The following is a 20,470-nucleotide window of genomic DNA, read 5'->3' as shown; positions in this document are numbered from 1 at the left end:
CCCAGCCAGACCACCCAATAGCAGGGTTTCTCAATCTCAGCAGTACTGGCATTTTGAGACAGATACTTCTTTATTGAGAGAGCTGTCCTGTGTATTGTAGGATACTCAGAAGCATCCCTGGCCTCTCATCACTTGATGCCAGTAACACAGATTGTGATGACCAAAAATGTCTCCAAATGTTTCCAAATGTTCCTGGGGGAAGGGGAAGTCCGGGGTGGGGGGTGGGGGAAATCTCCAAATCATCTCTGGTTAAGAATCACTATCCTACAGCTCATAATCAGCTAGTTTTGCCCTCAGTCTCAGAGCTTCCAAATAGCTTTTGAGTTCACCATTCTCAAATATGAGTAGACAACCAAAGATCACCAGACATTTGAGGAACACTCCTAAAATGAAAAACAAACAGAAAAAAATACCTTGGAGGAGACAGAATATGAATGAAAAAGGAAATCTCAAAAGCATCGCAACAGAAGTTCTTAGTTGCAACAGAAGATACTGTTTGTGGAACAATAGAAATGCCCATGAAATAAGAGGAGGATATTATAATAAAATAACAGAGGGGAAAGAAATTATTGGAAATTTAAAAGTACAAATGAAAAACTAAATAGAAGCATTGGAAGATAAATTTAAGGAACTCTCTCAGAAAACATAACAAAGAGTGGCACCTGGGTGGCTCAGTTAAGCATCAGACTCTTGATTTCAGCCCAGGTCATGATCTCACAGTCGTGAGACTGAGCCCTATGTTGGGTTCTGCGCTGGGTGTGGAGCCTGCTTAAGATTCCCTCTCCCTCTCCCTTTGCCCCTCTCCCACTCCCACTTGTGTAATAAATATAAATAAATAAATAATAAATAAATAAAGCATAACAAAGAGATAAGAGAAAAAGTTAAAAAAAAAGGAATCATCCCATTATGTCACATATCCAAATATCAAGAGTTCCACAGAGACAGAAAAAATAGAGGAAAGGAAATCATCAACAAATTATTTTAATTTTCCAGAATCAAAGGACGATGTATTCAGCACAATCGTTACAAAGAAACTTCTTTCAAGGAGACTTTCAGAAGACTAGAAAATATCCTACATGCTCGAAAAAAAAAATCAGTGATGATTTTGCACTTCAATGGCAATACTGAAAACTAGAAAACATAGAAAATTATTTACAATCTAGAATTCTGTACCCAAACTATCAATAAAATACGAAGACAGAATCTGTCATAGGAGGAGAGAAGTGAAAAGTCTCCAGCATGTTAATGAAGAAAGATCTCAAGATGACAGTTGCACACAAAATGTAGAGGGCAACAAATTCATACTGAAGAACATCAAAATACTCTAAAGAAGATTTCTTCAAGAAGACAAAACTACTAGAATACCTTGTACAGACAAACTTACGAAGAGGATATTTAGACAGTTGGCAGAGTTTAAGCTTCAATCAGTAATATATATACTTTTTTTTTTAACCAAGCAAATAAGTAAGACAACTCAAAGAGGGAAAAATTGTACAGAAAGAGAAAGTAGCCACAAGATACTTACATGTGGCTCAGCAGTGAATAGTGTGTACATAAATATATTAACATAAATACAGAATTAAAACTTACTCAATTACCCTATGACTATATTAGGAGGATGGATAGGTATGGGAAGTGGATGTGGTGGGGACAGGGAAAATGAAACAGAGCTAAATCCTTATTTTTCATATTAGGAAGTTTACTAGGTCTGCCCAAAATTAAAAAAAAATCAACAAGAAGCAATACAAACATGTTATTTACAGTCATGAAGACAAATGTCAGGTAATCAGCTAAAATGTTTGCCTCTGGAGAAACTAAGGAAAGGATCAGGCAAGAGGCTGCTCTATTTGTAGCAAGTTTATTAGAACTATATAATTCTTTTTTTAATCTTTTTTAATCTTTATTTATTTTTGAGAGAGGCAGAGACAGACCGTGAGCAGGGGAGGAAGAAAGAGAGAGGGAGACACTGAATCCGAAGTAGCTGAGGATGTCACGAACCGTGAGATCATGACCTGAGCTGAAGTCAGACGCTCAACCAACTGAGCCAAATTGAGCTTAAAATTATACACATAGATAATCTTGACCAAAGGATGTCCGGACAGAGAAAGAAAAGGGAGTGACACCATGTGCAATAGGAAGAGATTTTTAAAAACATACTTAAGAAAAACAAAACTAATCATGAATGATACTGAATAATATACTAAAAACAATTTTTAAAAAGTTTTAATGTTTATTTATTTTTGAGAGAGACAAAGCACAAGCAGGGGAGGGTCAGAGAGAGAAAGGGAGAGACAGAATCTGCCTCAGCCTCCAGGCTCCGAGCAGTCAGCACACAGCCTGATGAGGGGCTTGAGCTCACGGACCATGAGATCATGACCTGAGCCGAATTTGGACATTTAACTGACTGAGCCACTCAGGCACCCCTATATTAAAAATTTTTAACTGTCAATGTCAGGATGTCAGAATGACCCACAAGTTGCAAATTACGTTTTTTTTCTTAGTGTTATTATTTTGTTTTAAAGTTGACTTCATGTTGCAAAATATTAAGGGAAAGATAAAAGAAAATTATGGTAGTTACATAATCAATACTGATTAGGTATGTTTAGGATTTAAACTTTTATCTAAAGAGTTAGAGTAATGGGGGGCGTGCACATGGGTGGCTCAGTCGGTTAAGCGTCTGACTTCAGCTCAGGTCGTGATCTCGCAGTGTGTGAGTTCGAGCCCCGCGTTGGGCTCTGTGCTGACAGCTCAGAGTCTGGAGCCTGTTTTGGATTCTGTGTCTCCCCCTCTCTTTCTGCCCCTCCCCCACTCACACTGTCTCTCTTGCTCTCAAAAAATAAAGAAAACATAAAAAAAAATTTAAAAGAGTTGGAGTCATGGGGTCAGAGAAGGCTTTCAGAGTCCATATGATAAAACCTACAAATTAGGATTTAATTTAAAGGCAACTTATTTATAAATAATACTTGCTGTAGCAACGAGAGCTCACTTACAAAAATCTTCATACTGGTGCTGTAGTTCATCCAAAATAAATAGAATATCTCTAATATCCACCATGTGGTTACCTGTAATAGAAAGAGTAAGTTCAAGTACTGTTATTTCTTTTTTGAACACAAATCTAGTTTCCATCCCATTCTAACACAAAAACAACAGAGATGTGTGAAAGTAGGAACAGAGGGTGTGAATAATATCTAGAATTGTTAATAGCTCAGTACACACTGAAACATAAAAGACCATTATTTTCTTTTTCCCTTAATAAAAGAGTTTCCCATCAAAAGAAATGAGTCACATTTTAAGCTCCACAGCTAGGTAATCAGGTTAATATTTCATTCATTTAATAAATACTGTTTTGAGAATTTACTATAGGTAGAATTTCAAGTTTTTTTTAAATTTTTTTTCAACGTTTATTTATTTTTGGGACAGACAGAGACAGAGCATGAACGGGGGAGGGGCAGAGAGAGAGGGAGACACAGAATCGGAAACAGGCTCCAGGCTCTGAGCCATCAGCCCAGAGCCTGACGCGGGGCTCGAACTCCCGGACCGCAAGATCGTGACCTGGCTGAAGTCGGACGCTTAACCGACTGCGCCACCCAGGCGCCCCTAGAATTTCAAGTTTTAACTCTTTTGCCTTTCTCACTGGATTGTGAGCTCTTCAAGAGTACAGGATGTCATTTGTTTCCCCAATGCCTAGCAAATTATATACTTCCTAGCGCTTAAAAACTAATTTTTTTGAGGGGCACCTGAGTGGCTCAGTGAGTTGAGTCCAGAAGACTCTTGACTGGGGCTCAGGTCATGATCTCAGAGTTCATGGGTTCGAGCCCCACGTTGGGCTCTGCGCTGACAGTGCAGAGCCTGCTTGGGATTCTCTCTTTCCCTCTCTCTCTGCCTCTCTCCCACTTGCACTGACTCTCTCTCTAAATAAATAAATAAACTTTAAAAAAATTATTTTTTAAAAATTATTTTTGATAAAACAGGGAGGGGGACAAAACATAAGAGACTTGTAAATATGGAGAACAAATTGAGGGTTACTGGAGGGGTTGTGGGAGAGAGGGTGGGCTAAATGGGTAAGGGGCACTAAGGAATCTACTCTGGAAGTCATTGTTGCACTATATACTAACTAATTTGGACGTAAATTTAAAAAAATAAAAAATAAAATTAAAAAAAATATTTTTGAATGAATAAATATACTAAAGGCTGTAAAGAATCATGCAATGTCTGCATTGTGGATAGCAGTAAACCATTTACTTAGCGTCTTACACATGTACAGCACTCCCATAATTATAACTTCCTACCATTCCTGCCCTTGCCTCTGTCTAAAACCATTTTCCTTCTTGGACAGTGTATGACAGAGAATGGGGTCAGAGACAGTGACCTCAAATAATGTTGTTCCAATTGGACACCCAATAGTTCTTGCCTCCAAATGTCTGGCTTCGCCTGACATCCAAGGTGAGAAAGACCAGGTGTTGACTTACCTACTTATAAAAATACTAGGTTTGTTCTTCAGCCTATGCCTAAAAAATCAACTATTCAGTTATAAGCATAAGCAAAGACCCTGAAAAGAAGATGCCAGTTTTTAAAGTGCCTTTTGAGTCCAAGAATTATTATATACACTATGGTTTTGGTGTTGGGTAAGATTGATTCATTCTGCTTCTTTGAAAATTGGTAAGCTATGTCAGGTCCAGGACTTTAAATCACTGCAAAGCAAGTAAGTATTTGACCCAACCAAAGAAGTGCTATACCAATTGATGTTGTCTTCTGATTAGAACTGCTTCTTACATTCTGGGGGTTTTTTTAAATTATTTTTAATGTTTATTTATTTTTGAGAGAGACAGAGACAGAATGCAAGTGGGTTGGGGCAGAGAGAGGGGGAGACACAGAATCTGAAGCAGGTTCCAGGCTCTGAGCTGTCAGCACAGAGCCTGACGTGGGGCTGGAACTCACAAGCCACGAGATCATGACCTGAGCCGAAGTTGGACACTTAACCGACCCAGCCACCCAGGCGCCACTCTTACATTCTGTTTTTTTTATTTTCTTGGTATTTATTCTCATTCTGTTCTTGATTGTGGTTCTAACACCCCAGTGAACTTCTGGAACTTTTGTAGATAGAGTCCATATCCCAAGTTCTTAGATCAAAGCATAAGTCCTAAAATAATTCAAGGCTTCAGCCCTCAAACTCCTGAATTTGATCAGTGAAAAGTATTCTGTTGGATCATCCATAAATTAATCCAGTGGAGAAGGCTGTATTGTTTATATCTGGTCTCTACTTAAAGAACTCCCCTTTCTGGAAAGAGGTCCAACATTGACCAGTGAGCATGCAGTAGCCAACCATTTACAGATTTACTAGCTCTCGCTCAAATTTATTCCTTCTTCTATGCAATGACAAATACTTCTCACACGCCTCTAAGACAAATACTATCCATTTATATAGTCTCTGGTGGCCAAATAAGCATTACAGAATCTGAAATTACTATTTTGACCCCTACCTAGCTTATCAAAACCTCAATGAATAATTCCTGGTTGAGACTGAGACAATCAGTATAGTTACAGGTAGCATTTACTTCATAAGAGAAGTTCAAAACAGCTTCCCACTCTTACATTTGTCCTTCTGGAGGAAGCTCATATTGGAACTTTCCTTTCCATTCAACCTGGAAAATGTAACTATCTAATGTGAAAAAAAAGTATCCTAATCATCAAAGTCATATTCAAGGCAACATTACTTTGAAGGTGTTAAATGACTATTAACACATTTCCATAATCTCCACAATAGCTCCACAATATCAAAGACCTTCTCATCAAAAATCGTGCTAGTTACTACTTTTCACCCAGTTCAATTACTAGATCGGTAAATACCACGAGAGAAAAAACTACTGCACCAATATCCTATCTCAGAAACCAAACTACCAGAACTGTCATCAAGTGATTTTCCATATTCCTCTTGCCAGATCTTAATGAAGCAAATGCTTGTTGGACTTCCTTGCAAATTCCAGCGGCATTCCTCTTCATCATGCATACTCATGAAGATATTCTCCATGTTATCAGTATTGCTCCAAAAAACCAAACCAAATACAAAAACAAGATGTTAAAACAGTACCTGTACCAGGGTGCTACGACTTCTACTAGCGGGATAACTGACTTATATCACTCCTTACTTCAAAATTCTGTTACAGAAGAATCCATATCTCCTACCGGGGTAACCCAAAACTTTTGGCATTCTGAGGGTGTCCTTTCCTTTAATGTTTAAGTAAAATAGCCCCGACCCCACACCATACATTATATGAACAGCAATCAATACTCCCTCCAAAATTTGAAGATTCCTGAGTGTTTTATACTCTGGCGGTTGATTTTCGTTTTGTTTTCTATTCCCGTGGACTCCTCATCTCCCTCACATTATCACATCCTATAGGTGCTATCTTGTCTCCACCCCAAGCCTACCTAACACAGAACCTACAGACCTTTTTCCTTTAAATCCACCCACCACATGACTAACACAAGGCTATTGTATATAACCAACTCTTACTAGATAACTTGAAATTAATGAGAGTAAGGGATTTCTTTATAGCACAGCAAGCACTACATAGTACTGTCCTAGAGTTCTACAGCCACTCTCTATTGATTGCTAGACCCCCATCCACTCTTAGGTTCCCTCAGTGTTCCTCTTCCAGTTGCCGATTAGCCACTGTTGTATTCTAAGTTCCTGTTGTTTTCTTATATAGAGTACTTTACCTTACCTTTTTGCTCAAACTAGGTATCTCCCAATAGGCTTTAGCTCTCATAATCAAACATACCTGTTAAAATGATTTTCCTAGTCAAAAGACAAGGACCTCCCCTATGAGGAATTTTACCTTAAGTCACAACCAGGTTATTAAAAATGACAAAATGAAAAAATCTTATTCTCTCTGGTTGGAGGAGATGGAGTGAAGGGTGAGACTTATTAATTCATTCAACATATATTTGTTGAGCAGTTAATATGTGCCATAAGCACTGTATGGAGTACTGAGGATACAATATTGAGCAAAAGTACACATGGTATCTGCTTTCTTGGTATTTAGTCTTATTTGAGATATAGATCTTCACAAAACAATAAGAAATAGGGGTACCTGGGTGGCTCAGTCAGTTGGGCATCTGATTTTGGCTAAGGTCATGATCTCGTGGTTTGTGAGTTCGAGCCCCGCATTGGGCTCTGTGCTGACAGCTCAGAGCCTGGACCCTGCTTCAGATTCTGTGTCTTCCTCTCTCTCCCTGCCTCTCCCTCACTCACACTCTATTTCTCTATCTCTCTCAAAAATAAACATTGAAAAACTTTTTTAAAAATATAAGAAATAAAAGTTGCAATTGTGATTAGTGCTGTGAGAGTGTATGAGAACTTGACCTAGTCAGAAAAGTCATGGAAGCATCCTTAAAGAATAGAGTTGAGTTTAGATCCAAAGTATAAGTAGTAATTCACTAGGAGGGGAAGAATGCTCCAGGAAAAGAAAAGAATATATGTAAAGGCTATGGCAGGAGGAAGCCTGGTATATAACTGAAACTCTAAGAAGGCACAGTAAGCAAAGCAGAATGTGGTCTGAGATGAAGCTGGAGATCTAAGGTAAAGGCCAGACATTGCAAGTCCTTGTACGTGACCGTAAAGGGCTCTTCATCCCAAGAAGTATTATTAGAGTTTATGCAAGGAGGTAACATGATCAGATGTGTGGGGTTTTTTTATTTTTTTATTATGTTTATTTATTTTTGAGAGGGGAGGAGGGGCAGAGAGAGAGAGGGAGACAGAATCCGAAGCAGGCTCCAGGCTCCGAACTGTCAACACAGAGCCCAACATGGGGCTTGAAACCACAAGCCTGAGATCATAACTTGAGCCAAAGTCGGACACTTAACTGACTGAGCCACCCAGGCGCCCCACAGATGTGTGTTTTGAAAAGATCATTCTGTCCATAGTGTTAAGGGGTATAAGACTGGGTGTGGGTGGGGGCACCTGGGTGGCTCAGTCGGTTGAGCGTCTGACTTCGGCTCAGGTCATGATCTCACAGCTCGTGAGTTCGAGCCCCCCGTTGGGCTCTGTGCTGACAGCTCAGAGCCTGGAGCCTGCTTCGGATTCTCCCTCTCTCTCTGCCCCTAACCCACTCGCATTCTGTCTCTGTCCCTCTCAAAAATAAACAAACATTAAAAAAAAAAAAAGAAAGACTGGATGTGGGTGGAATTGTTAGGATGAACAGTGATGGTCCTAAGGAAAAATTATGGTAACTTGGACTAAGGTAATGGTGGAAAAGAGAGAGATTTAAGAGATATCTAGAAGTTTAAAATAATAGTAATTCACAACGGTTGCATGAGGAGAACAGAGAAAACAGTCGCCAAGGATAATTCCCAGGTTTCTGCCTCCTATTTCTTGAGACTATTCTAGTGCCAATAGGTTCTATTTAATTCCTACAACAATCTATGATATCAGCATAATTTTTCAGTTTAGCTCCCCAAGTACAAAGCCTGGAAATCCAGACCAGAATTCCAGAAGCCAAAAAAAAAAAAAAAAAAGCCACAGTGGTTTCATATGTAATTTATGTTGCTTCTGGTAGAGCATGCCCTAAAGGCTATTTAATAATATGACTTGAGATTAAGCTTTAAAATCCCTATTTTATGGACATCTTTATGCTCCAGAACATCCCTCCACTTATGTCTATCAACCCAGAACTCACCATAAATGACTACCTACTAAAATCCATGCAGCCTGGTTCTATCTTCACAGTACATCCCAGCCACCAAAGACCCCCTAAAAGCCACCACTGACAAATGACAAAAACCTGTGGAAGCCCATGGAAAAGGATGCCATGTCTGATAATGTTCCTGCCATATTTACACAAACTGTTCCCTCAGTCTAAAATGTCTTTCTCATTCTTCATTACCACCTTCAACCAACTAACCCCTATTGATCCTTCAAGATTTAGCTCAGACATCACATTCTCTGATGATCTTTCCCTGGTGTTTCCAGTATACATTTGCAGCCTAACTACATTCTATAACAGTATTTGCTATACAACATTATAATTTTCATTTTATTTGACTCTTTCCACACTAGAATGGGGACTCCTTTGGAAAAAGAAATGTGTTCTATTCATCTCTGTATCACCTTGCATAGTTCCAAGCACAGTAGATATTAAATGACTATCTGACTCATTAAATACATGGATAATCAATGAATCAATCATTTATCAATCCATTATTATCAGACACCCCCTGGTGACATATAAACATGTAATACAAAACATCTGCTAAATATATTCATAATGTTTTTTTTTAAATCTACATTTTGCAAAGAGTAACTGAATAGCATGAGAAGATTGTGTAATCAAAGCTATCTAATAAAGTTAAAAATTCAAGAAATTTAGGTCCCTAATTTGTGAAGCCAATGCCCTTGACATTAAAGAAACCATCTCTCCACAAACAAGAAATGGAAAAGAGAGGAAAGTTTGAAAAGAAAATAAATACATTTTTCTCTTACATTTTTATCAAACATACCAAAATCTAATAATTTTAGAAATTTCTCATTTAATTTTTCTAGACTATCTCTTACCACAGACACCAGTAAGCAATGTTGATAGGTGGCAAGAGGTAAGAATCAAGAAGGAGAGATAAAGGATGAATCAGAACACTGATATCCACGAAAGATATATTTACATAGTAATTCAAATAACTCACTGTCTATACTAGCATGTTTTATCACTTCCTGAAAAGTTTCAGGAATTACAGGAATATCCATGCTATCCAAAACAGCAGCCAGTTCATCAGTCGCAACTCGACCACTTTTTATCCTACAGAAAATCTTCAAGGCATTCTGGAATGCTGCAAAAATATAATAAACAAAGAAGTTATTTTATCATGAGAATCAACAGCTTTTCTTGGAGGGGCTGATTTTGTGTCAATAGCCTACCAGGGTACAATACCTTTACATAGGCATAGGGTTTTCTAAAAATTTACCTGCAAGTAGGCATTTGCCCAATTCTGACCACATCCCTAATATAAAATGTAATTTTTGCTATTATCACTACTGATATAATATTAGCAAAGATAGGTGGTATTTATTGAATGCTATTTATATGCCAAACATTGTGCTAAAAGCTATAGGCATTGTGCTAAAAGCTCTGGATTATCTCATTATACTATATTCACCACTTAGTTAAGCCTTGTAACTAAAATAATTTCATATCTATCAGTGGTATAATCTATAATAGCAAGGCAGCTTAATTTAAAATTTGAGGGCATCATTAATTGTTTTAAAATGTAATTCAGAAAAAATAGTGTAAAAGAAAGAACAGATGCAAAATTTCTCTTCAGATTTTTTTATATTACAAAGAGTTTAGCAATGGTTTAACCACTATTTAAAGGTCTTCTATTTCTCCATAGAAACTTCATTTTCTTATGCTAACAGTCCTTAACATCAAAAATGAATTGGAAAGATTTGCAACAATATGGATAGAACTAGAGTGTATTGTGTAAGTGAAATAAGTCAGAAGAAGACAAATAGGTTTTCACTCATATATGGAATTTAAAAAACACAACAGATGAACATAGGGGAAGGAAAGGAAAAATAAGATAAAAACAATAAGAGACTCTTAAATACAGAGAACAAACTGAGGGTTGCTGGAGGGGAGGTGGGTAGGGGGATGGGCTAAATGGGGGAGGGGTATTAAGGAGGGCACTTGTTGGGTGAGCACTGGGTATTATACGTAAGTGATGAATCAGTGGGTTCTACTCCTGAAACCAATACTACATTGTATGTTAACTAATTTGACTTTAAATAAATAATTTTTTTAAAATGAATTGGAAAGAACACAGCTAAATGAAAATATTCATATTGAGAGAATTTTCCCTAAACAGATGTCCTCCTTAAAATCTAAACAGATTGATACCTGTGTCCTAATGCTAAATTTAAGTGATCCTCAGACTACCGCACCCCTTAATTTGATAAGGAAACACAATTCCCATAATCCACTTCAGAGAGCGAATCACTTTTTGTCAGACTACATTTTCTCGGAATTCAGGATATAACGAGCCTACTGATCCACAAGTTCTTAGATTTGCACAGTCATGGAGGAAGAACTGGGCATTATTCACTCATCCAACCAACCAGTTGTTATTGACCAGGCAAGCAAAAGTAGCAGAGGAAGGACCTCTGAGAAGCCTCTCCTCCATAAAAGCTGTGAGAACACGGGGCGCCTGGGTGGCGCAGTCGGTTAAGCGTCCGACTTCAGCCAGGTCATGATCTCGCGGTCCTTGAGTTCGAGCCCCGTGTCAGGCTCTGGGCTGTGTCAGGCTCTGGGCTGTGTCAGGCTCTGGGCTGTGTCAGGCTCTGGGCTGATGGCTTGGAGCCTGTTTCCGGTTCTGTGTCTCCCTCTCTCTCTGCCCCTCCCCCGTTCATGCTCTGTCTCTCTCTGTCCCAAAAATAAATAAACGTTGAAAAAAAAAAAAAAAAGCTGTGAGAACACGGATGCAAACTGTCAGAATCAACTTTTTTCAAAACTCTGGCTATAAATCAAAGGCTTAGAGTCATCCAAAGAGTGTTTTCTTTCAGAAAAACGGCTGAACCTCAGTAATAGTGAGCTTTGTGGCATTTTAGCTTGCCATTATTCCCATTTTACCTTCCCAGCTTCCCAGGAGCCTTGAAAACTAAGAGCCTACCCTCATGATGAAAAACAGCAGCCTGACAGCCAATGGAGAAGAATGAGTTTGGAACTTCTTCAAAGCCCCATTCTCTAAGAACTGTCATTATTAGACCTGTCTTGTGGCTCCCTGGAAGACCCTACTTGCCAAGCTGCCTTATTTGACCGGACTCAAAGCTTGCCCAAGGCAAAGAGTCTTTTCCCTGGAAGTACTCCTCAAACACAATCAGAGGCAATTAGTTAACATTATAACTGTCTGAAGTGGTGGGTAATAGTTGGAGCAAGCACTGGATGTTACATGTAAATGATGAAGCACTAAATTCCACTCCTGAAACCAGTATTATACTATATACTAACTAATTAGTTTAAGTAAAAACTTGAGACAAATGAACAAAAACCAGTCAGATTCAGGAGCCCTGCTCTTAAATGCTATTGCTGCTCTTCCAATGACATACTAATATTTTTTAAGATTAAAAAAAAAATTTTTTTTTGGAGAGAGAGAAAGAACAGGGGAGAGGGGCAGAGGGAGGGAGGGACGGAGGGAGGGAGGGAGGGAGAGAGAGAGAGAGAGAGAGAGAGAGAGAGAGAGAGAGAGAATCCCAAGCAGGCTCCATGCTCAATGTGGAGCTTGACTTGGGGCTTGATCCCACAACCCTGGGATTGTGACCTGAGCCAAAATCAAGAGTTAGATACTCCACTGACTAAGCCACCCAGGGGCCCCGACACAATGATTTTTAAAAATCAAATAAACCCACAACTGTACAAAGAAGAAAGATAAAAGCAACACAAATTTCCCATCCAGGGCATGCAAAAAATGATGCATTTTGATTAATATCCTACTTGGATACCTTTCTATGTCTCTTTATGTTCATCAACGATTGTGAACATTTCACTCAATTAAAACAGTACATATAGTATACTGCCTTTTCACTAAAAATATGCCATGGACCTATTTACAAGTCAATAAATGTAGATTCATGCCATTAAAAAAAAAACAATTGGGGCAAATAATAGTCTAGCAAACAAGCTTAAAAGGAAAATCTGGGAAATGAGATGACTTTGAAAAGTTCCAACATATTCCTGAGCATCTAGATGGCCACACACATAAACAGGTCTGTACCCAGGAAAACCAGAGTAGGTTCTGAACTCTCAGGTCTGGCTTACGTTGAGGATATACACACGCAGAAAATGAAGGCTAAGGAAGAGTTGAAAACTATCTGTTTGAGTGTTGAAGGCATGCCCCAATGCACACATAGGGTCCCTCTGGTTCTCCTCTACCTAATAATTGGCAACTAATTTTGCCTTAAAAGGCACTTAAGGACACAAGCATACATATATAAACTATAATGTGAAAATAAATATGTATAAAATATAAGAAAAGATATTCATTGTGAAAGTGTCTATACTAGGAAGATAATTAGAATCAATAAAGGATTAGTTAAATAAATTATAGTATATCTACATTTTTCAGACACCATGCAGCTATTAAAAAATAAAAGGATCGAGCACCTCGGTGGCTCATTTGGTTAAGCATCCGACCCCTTATTTTGGCTCAGGTCATGACCTCATGGATGGTAAGATCAAGCCCCACATCAGGCTCTGCACTGACAGCATGGAGCCTGCTTGGGATTCTGTCTCCCTTACTTTCTGCCCTTCCCTCACTTGCTCTGTATCTCTCTCTCTCAAAATAAATAAAAATAAACTTAAAAACAATTTTTTTTAAGTAAAAGCCTGACCTACACTTACTGGCACGGGGAAAACTTTCCAAGACATATTACTCAGTTAAAAAAAAAAAAATCATGCTAGACAACAAAGTACATAGCATGATCCCTTTCTCTTAAAGTATAAGATGATCATATTTTTCCCTTTTATTTTCTTAGGGTCTCTTGATTTCTAACTGTATGCTTGATCTTTTCACTTGCCTCTATAAGACCCAGGTACTCTAGTTCTCTTCTGCCTAGTAACTGATAACTCATTTTCTCTTACAAAATATGTAAATATTTATATACATTCATAAATGCATATAATAAAAGATGCTAAAGTCAACATTAACTTTAATATAGGAAGGACTAAGGGGGTATTTTACATTTATATACTATTATATTGCTTGGATATTTTACTAAAAATAGTGTATTTGAGAATTAGGCATACTGTTTTAAGAGGAAGAAAAGAAATTTGGCACTTCTTGGTTGGTCTCAGAACATTTGACCATAAATAAAAAATAAGGTCAAAATAGAAAACTTCAAATAGAACTTGAAAAACAAAGGAATACATGATAGCTCAACTGGGGCTCGACAAGCAGGCAGTACTTAGGTACCCAAACACACTTACAAATCTATAGTCAAGAAAAAGCTATAAGCTGAATACCAAGTAGACAAAGAGGAAACCCAGTGTTATAGGAGTTAATCAAAATGCCAAGTAGGAAGAAATTCAAAGAGGGAAAGCAAGCCAAGCATCACATCTATACTGCTAATTGATGCATACGGTAATGTATTAAATAACATTCACTACATTAATGAATAAACATTAATGAGTTTTTCTTGCCTCTTGCTTCTTATCCAGGTATATGAAGATTATCACATTCATATATCCTTGATTCCAAGAAAATACAGGCTGGTTGACAGAAATATATAATCCCAAGGACAGATTATAGGAATTTGATCTTGCCTAATGGCAAAACCAAGGAACTGGTTTTTGTTTTGATTTGTTCTAACCCAAAGAACTGTTAAAATTAGGTCACAAACCCTAGATATCTCAGAATATTGGAAGCACTGTTTCTATCAGTAACATGAGTATTTCTTCCAATCACTTTCTTTGCTATTTACAGGAGTGTAAACTAAACGTTGTTAGGAGATCCATCAGTGTCTGAAATTTTTAGGGAGAAATACAAGCAGATTCCAAAGAGAGCAAAGAAAGTACTATTCACATTGGAGAAGAAAACAGATTTGAGATTTCAAAGGGAAAAAAAGAAAAAAAAAACACATGAACAAAGAAAGGCCTGGAAACAAGAATGAAATTGGCATGTATAGACATTTGTGTCTATACCTGGAGCATGGGGTTCTTGCCTGGAAAAGATTCTACGAAGAGGAAAGTGGCAAGAAAAATTATAAGGGGGTGAGGATGTCAAGCATAAGGGTTTGGACCACATTCATTTCATCACAGGAAAAGCATCTAAATTTTTGAGCAGGAGAATGATATGACAAAAATCGTGCGTTAAGAAAATCTAGCAGTTGCATGCAGGAAAGAGTGGAGATTATGGATAGAAAATTAGGATACTGTGGACAGGTTTTTAGTGCCTTTTATGAAATAACTCGTGTCTAATTTTTCTCAACCTAGGCTACAGGGGAAAAAACTATGTGAGAGATCTGAAAAAAACATAAATTCATATAACCATCCCACCCTAAAATCAGTGACAATCAAAATCATTCTTTTCTGCAATTTTGAAGAATCGTTTTTTTACCTGGATCCTGGGAGACCAAATAACAAACATCATTCACAGTCTTAAGGAAATCTGAAAACTCCAGCATTCCATTAACTATAATAATGGTTCAGAAACAGAAGGAAAAAAACTGCATTAGCAAACTCATTAAGAACATAAGATAAAAATCCAACTAAAAATGTGAATAGAATTAACTGATAGTCTAGAGGAGCATTAACATTAAATATAGAATGTAAAAAGAAAACCTATCATAAAAACATAATTACACATTTTAATTATGTAGTAAATAGTGCCCAGCAATAATCAAAATGATATAGACTAGAATTTAAGATACTGCAATATTCTTTACTCAAAGCTCTAATTTTTATACTTGTCATTAGATGCAAAAAAATCATGCAACTTGTCTATTTTACATATATAATGGTTTTACCTGAAAAGAATAGGACTGATTTCATTGTGTTCTAGCTAAGACCCTCTATACCAGTGGTTTTAGGGGAGATTACAGATCCAGATGAGACTCTAATGAAAGCTTTGCCTCAAATCATTCCACCTGCTTCTCTCCTCTCCTCCTTTCCTCTCTCTCTCTCTCTCTCTCTCTCTCTCTCTCTCTCATTACACACACACACACACAAAATGCATTAAACAAATGCACAAAATATTGCACAATATTAAAATCTTCACCCAAAAAATCCTCTCATTTATCATGCAAAAAGTAATGCCTATTTATTAAAAGAAAGAAAGAAATCTAAATTGTACAAATGAAAATTTCAGTAAGAAATTATTGCTTGGTTTGAATGAGAAGTTGAAATTATGGAGCTTTTTTTTTCTGCATGATAATGCACAGGTCATCTCTGATGAGCAACTAGAGCTGAAAATCCAGATTTACAAAGTGTGACAAAACACAGAATCAGGATTCTTCTGTCTCATTTTCTAGACAAGCATAGATCTGCGTCAAGGAACATCTGAATTTTTCAAGATTCTTCAAGTTAAATAACTAACGTCATTTTCCTCTTTATATAGTAAATGAGGCCAATTTTGAAAGGGTTTATCTGTGTTTGGAAGAAACTTATTATAAATTTACATTTTATTTTTTTTTCAACGTTTTATTTTATTTTTGGGACAGAGAGAGACAGAGCATGAACGGGGGAGGGGCAGAGAGAGAGGGAGACACAGAATCGGAAACAGGCTCCAGGCTCCGAGCCATCAGCCCAGAGCCTGACGCGGGGCTCGAACTCACGGACCGCGAGATCATGACCTGGCTGAAGTCGGACGCTTAACCGACTGCGCCACCCAGGCGCCCCTAAATTTACATTTTAAATTAATGTAATCTGAACAAAGTAACTCATAAAAGAACATTTCAGTGCTTCTGGTGGTCTGCAGGCTTCTACTGTCAGAGAAATTGACAAGGCTTAGTTGTTCTCATTGCTAAACCACAGAAACACTTTCTGGATTGGAAAATTTGTCAAGTTGTCTACCTCAAAATTTCTTTTTCAGTGTCATAACTTGAGAGTGGTTTCTCCTTTCCTTCAAAGAAACAATGAAACATCTGTGCAAATTTCAATCAATTATTTTGATTTGTTTTCTGACTTCTATGTGACTTAGGTTTAAACAAAAACCTTATAGATAAAACATCAAGAGCACAATCCATACAAGAAATAGTTGTAGACTAGACTTCTTCAGAAGTATGAACTTAAGTTGAAAGATATTCTTCAAAAATTGGGGTGCCTGGGTGGCTCAGCTGGTTAAATTCCGACTCTTGATTTGGGCTCAGGTCATGATCTCACAGTTGGTGAGTTCAAGCCCCGCATAGGGCTCTGTGCTGACAGGGCGGAGCCCGCTTGGGATTCTCTCTTTCCTCTCTGTTCCTCCCTTGCCTGTGCTCTCTCTCACATATCCAGTAAAGGACTCGTATTCAGAATATATACATTCAAAACGCAATAGTAGGAACACAAACACATTTTCAATGGGCATAAGATATACAGGGAGCAAAAAAGCACATGAAGATATATTCAAAATCATTTGATCATTCAGGAAATGCAAATTAAAACCACAATGAGAAAACACCATACATCTATTAGAATGACAATTTTTAAAGGCTCACCAATTCCAGGATTGACAAGGATGAGGAGCATCTGAAACTGTCATAAATTGTTCATAACAATGTAAAATAATTCAGCTGCTTTGCAAGCACAGTTTAGCAGTTTCTAAAAAATTCAAATATACCTACCATATGACCCAGTTATCCTACCATCAGGTATTTACCCAAGATAAATGAAAGTATATGACTACACAAAGACACATAAATGAATGTTTACACCAGCTTTATTTGTAATAGCCAAAAACTAGAAACAATCCAAACATCATCAATTAATGAATGGATGAACAAATCATGGTACATCCATAAGAGAGAACGCTGCTTAGCAATAAAAAGAAATAAACCTGATATGTACCAAAGCATAGATGAATCTCAGTATAATTACGCTGAGTGAAAGAAATCAAACTAAAAAAAATGAGTACTTACTGCACGATATCATTTATATAAAGTTCTAGAAAATAGAAACAATCTGTAGTGACAGAAGCAGGTTAGTATTTGCTTGGGAAGTAGTGAGGGGGGGTTGTGGAAAGAGAATGGGGGCTTACAAAGGGGTATAATGGGATTGAGTTTTCACAAGTATATACATATGTAGAAATTTTCAAATTGTATACTTTAAATATGTCAAGTATATACCTCAATAAAACTATAAAATACGCAGATAATTTAAAATCCATTGGAATAGCCAATTCCAAAAACAGTACAGAGGTTTTGTCTAAAAATTAAAAACAGAACTATCATATCATCCAGCAAGCTCACTTTTGGATAGATACCCAAAGGAAATAAAAGCACTATCTCAAAGAGCTATGTGCACTTCAAACATTGCAGCATTATGCCCAATAGCCAAGAAATGGAAACAGCCTAAATGCTCACCAACAGATGAATAAAGAAAATGTAACCTCTATGTATATGACATATTCTGGAGGGTGGAGGGAATGGGCAGATGTTTGTCAAAGGATACAAACTTTAGGTATAAGATGAACAAGTTCTGGGAATCTGATGTACAGCATGGTGACTATAGTTAATAATACTATATTGTATCTTTGAAATTTGCTGAGAGAGTATATCCTAAGAGAGTAGTGTTCTCATCACACACAAAAAAGGTAACTATGTGAGGTGATGGAGATGTTATTTACTTGATAGCTGGTAATCATTTCACAATGTACATGTATATCAAATCATTACGCTGTACACTTTAAATATATGCAATTTATATTTGTCAATTATATCTCAATAAAGCTGGACAAGATAACATGACTTGACATAAACCATGTTCCTATAGGTATATGCATATCCTATGACCCAGCTTCTTCATTTCTAGAAATCTATCCTATAAAAATATTTACACAAATGTGCAAGAATTGATGAACAAGGATGCTCTTTATAGCATTATTTGTAATAGCAAAAATTTTAGAGGTAACTTCACCACTAATCAACATGAGACCAATTAAAATGTATATAACAAATATCCAGGAAGAATACCTACCAAATTATTAACAGTGTGTACTATGAAGAATTGTAGTGAAAGATTGAGGTGAAGAGATAATTTCCATTTTGTAATTTGTAAACTTCTTCAAGCTAAAAATACTAACTTAAAACAAAAAAAAACCTTTATATTCAGTTATTAAACTTTTTCTTGTATTTGCAATTTTTACCAAGATATTCAATATAGGTCTACACTTTTTTCAATGTAAAAATTAAGGAATAAAAATTTAAACTAACATATGTTATCTAAAATTGTTTGTATGGACACTAATAATGAAGCAGCAGAAAGAGAAATTAAGAAAACAATCCCATGTACAATGGCACCAAAAATAATAAAATACCAAGAATAAACTTAAGCAAGGAGGTGACAGATCTGTACTCAGAAAACTATAAAACATTGATGAAAGAATGTGAAGATAACACAAACAAATGGAAAGACATTCCGGGCTCACGAACTAGAAGAATATTGTTAAAATATCCATACTACCCAAAGCAATCTACAAATGTAATGCAATCCCTATCAAAATACCAACAGCATGTCACAGAACTAGAACTAACAATCCTAAAATCTGTATGGAAACGGAAATGACTCCAAATAGCCAAAACAACCTTCAAAAATAAAAAGAAAGCTGGAGGTATCATAATTCCAGATTTCAAGTTATATTACAAAGCAGTAGTAATCAAAACAGTGTGGTACTGGCACAAAAATAGACACATAGATCAATGGAACACAATAGAAAACACAGAAGTAAACATACAGTTAAATGGCCAATTAATCTTCAACAAAGGAGACAAGAATATGCATTTGGAAAAGAGAGTCCCTTCAACAAACGGTGTTGGGAAAACTGGACAGCAACATGCAACAGAATGAAACTGGACCACTTTCTTACACTGTACACAAAAGTTCAAAATGGATTAAGAATTTAAATGTTAGACCTAAAACCATAAAAATCCTAATAGAGAGCAGAGGCAGTAATTTCTCTGACATCAACTATAGCAACATCTTTTTAGATACATCTCCTGAGGCAAGGGAAACAAAAGTAAAAATAAACTACTGGGATTACCACAGAATAAAAAGCTTTGGTACAGCAAAGGAAACAACCAATAAAACTAAACAATAACCTACTGAATGGGATAAGATGTTTGCAAATGACATACCCAATAAAGGGTTAGAATCCAAAATATATAAAGAACTTATATAATTCAACACCAGAAAAACAAATAATCCATTTTAAATGGGCAGAAGACAGGAACAGACATTTCTTCAAAGAAGACCTACATATGGCCAACAGACACATGAAAAGGTGTTCAACATCACTCATCATCAGGGAAATGCAAATCAAAACCACAATGAGATATCACCTCACACCTATCAAAATGGCTAAATTTAAAAACACAAGGAAAAACAAGTGTTGGCAATGATGTAGAAAAAAAAAGGAACCCTTGTGCATTGTTGGTGGGAATGCAAACTGGTGTAGCCACTGTGGAATACAGTATGGAGATTTCCTCAAAAAATTAAAACTACCATATGATCCAGTAATTGTACCTCTGGGAATTTACCCAAAGAATAAACATTAATTTATAGGTATATAGGCATCCCTAGGTTTATTGCAGCATTATTTAAAATAGTCAAATTATGGAAGCAGTCCAAATGTCCATCGATAGATGAATGAAGATGTGATACACACACACACACACACACACACACACACACACACACACACACACACACACTGGAATATTATTCAGCCATAAAAAGAATTAAATCTTGCCATTTGCAAAAACATGGATGGAGCTAGGGAGTATAATGCTGAG

The 20,470-nt window shown here is 36.9% G+C and overlaps 1 protein-coding gene across 46 annotated transcripts in view; it reads right to left on the bottom strand.

Annotated features, from left to right (window-relative positions):
• Positions 1 to 20,470, bottom strand: part of EFCAB3 (EF-hand calcium binding domain 3) — a 460,207-nt gene that overhangs the window by 405,254 nt on the left and 34,483 nt on the right. For 45 of the 46 annotated variants that reach the window (XM_045044749.1, XM_045044748.1, XM_045044746.1 and 42 more), the window contains 3 exons: positions 15,100 to 15,174; positions 9,679 to 9,822; positions 2,991 to 3,062 (listed from right to left, as the gene is read on the bottom strand). In XM_045044749.1, the coding sequence (XP_044900684.1) occupies positions 2,991 to 3,062; positions 9,679 to 9,822; positions 15,100 to 15,174 (291 nt within the window). The remainder of the gene's footprint in view (positions 1 to 2,990; positions 3,063 to 9,678; positions 9,823 to 15,099; positions 15,175 to 20,470) is intronic. The other variant, XM_045044771.1, reaches the window with a different exon arrangement.

The sequence above is a fragment of the Felis catus genome, chromosome E1 (genome assembly GCF_018350175.1).
Source record: "Felis catus isolate Fca126 chromosome E1, F.catus_Fca126_mat1.0, whole genome shotgun sequence".
Classification (NCBI taxonomy): Eukaryota; Metazoa; Chordata; class Mammalia; order Carnivora; family Felidae; genus Felis; species Felis catus.
Note: the sequence above shows the minus strand (reverse complement) of the source record. Positions and strands in the feature narration are given on the sequence as shown.